This window comes from Octopus bimaculoides, chromosome 12 (assembly GCF_001194135.2).
Source record: "Octopus bimaculoides isolate UCB-OBI-ISO-001 chromosome 12, ASM119413v2, whole genome shotgun sequence".
Taxonomy (NCBI): domain Eukaryota; kingdom Metazoa; phylum Mollusca; class Cephalopoda; order Octopoda; family Octopodidae; genus Octopus; species Octopus bimaculoides.
Window position 1 is genome coordinate 44,146,021 of NC_068992.1, and position 1,523 is coordinate 44,147,543.

At 32.8% G+C, this 1,523-nt stretch overlaps 1 protein-coding gene across 1 annotated transcript in view; it reads left to right on the plus strand.

Annotated features, from left to right (window-relative positions):
- Positions 1 to 1,492, plus strand: part of LOC106870935 (kelch-like protein 10) — a 13,974-nt gene extending 12,482 nt beyond the window's left edge. The window contains exon 6 of the mRNA XM_014917175.2: positions 650 to 1,492. Coding sequence (XP_014772661.2) covers positions 650 to 752 — 103 coding nt within the window. The 3' untranslated portion in view covers positions 753 to 1,492. The remainder of the gene's footprint in view (positions 1 to 649) is intronic.
- The last annotated feature ends 31 nt before the right edge of the window (positions 1,493 to 1,523 follow it).

The window sequence follows — 1,523 nt, forward strand, 5'->3', positions numbered from 1 at the left end:
GAGAGAATGAAAAAGAGGGAAAGAGGGAGAGAGAAGTAATTGTTTTGAGAATATTACCCAAATCCGTATTTGTCAACTATACATAGTTTCTCTTCTCTGTCCCAAATCCCTATGTCTGGTCTATTGTGTTTACATTTTATTGAGGTTTTCACTGGGACATTCCACCAGAACTCTTTCGTATATAGTATACGCAAGATCTGAGTCGCAGTAGGAATTATTAGTTTCTGTTCGAAGGATCAGTCACATAATCCTCAATGTGCAGTAGCCTTGCTCAAGAATATTAACCAGTAAATTTTTCTAGCTACACATATACACAGTTTAAGATATGTACACTATAAGATGTACAGAACTGCATATAACTGTGTGTGAATGTCCCTTAAACTGTACGACTGCATTCAAGTATTCTTAGAAGCCGTAAGAATGTAAAAGGAAATTACTTTTGCGAATTCTTAATAAAAAGCTTGTAAATTCTTCCTCTTCCCTGCTATTAGTCACTACTTATTTATTTTGTTCTGTGTTCTGAGACCAGATAAAGAAAAAACTTTAAACCTAAGAAGCGGTCTGATAGCTGCTTCCAAAAGATTATTCCATTTATAGCTAACATTACTGGTATTTACTATTGACTGTTGTTTTCCTTTTGTACTTTCAGGTATGATACTTGTGAATTAAACCTCCACAGAAGTGCTCTAAATACTTGTGTTGTCAAAGGATTACCAAATGTAAAGAAATATATTACTCGAAAACACAAATAATCAGCAATTTCGAAATTTTTTCAAAACATTTTTCATACAGAAAACTTTTTACTCTGAAGAATCCAGATCTTTTCTAGCTTCAGCTAAGCCACAAATGCTTAAATGTTTACATTATAACTCTGTCAACTAAGATTATTATCTTAGGTCCCCTGTTCAGTTAAATTGATTCAATTTTTAGTCGAGTTTATAACGTATCCATAACATTGAACTGTTAGTGTTTAAAGGGCTCTGACAGATGAATTATTAATGTCTATAATAAAGTAAAAAAAAGAAGTTTATAATCTTATATTACTATTTGCATTAGCATTCACATTAAACACCAGACTTCTTAATTACTTGTAAAGTATGTATCATAAATGTGTAAAATATTTATTATTGACAGAGGCAACAATAGCTCTGTCTCATGTATGCATGTACATATTTGACCCATATACCTAGGGCTATAATTCCTCAACATTAATTCCTCAACATTTTGATAGTAATAAAATGACCTGATACTACTATGACCAGTGAAACCTGTCCATGCATACTGCTTACACCTTCCCTCTCTTTAGAAGTAATTGTCCCTTTGCTATCACCACTAGATAAGAAACAATAGAATTCTGAGACAGTTAAAACTTTTGTCTAGAATCAATTACTAGCCTGATAGACCCTGCTATGTCAAGATGGACTTATATATTCTTCCTCTGCTCTCTCCCACTTGGTTTTAATATGTTGCCACGTTTGTAATATGTCTTTTTTTCTACATTTTTTCGTGCAGCTGAAGATTGC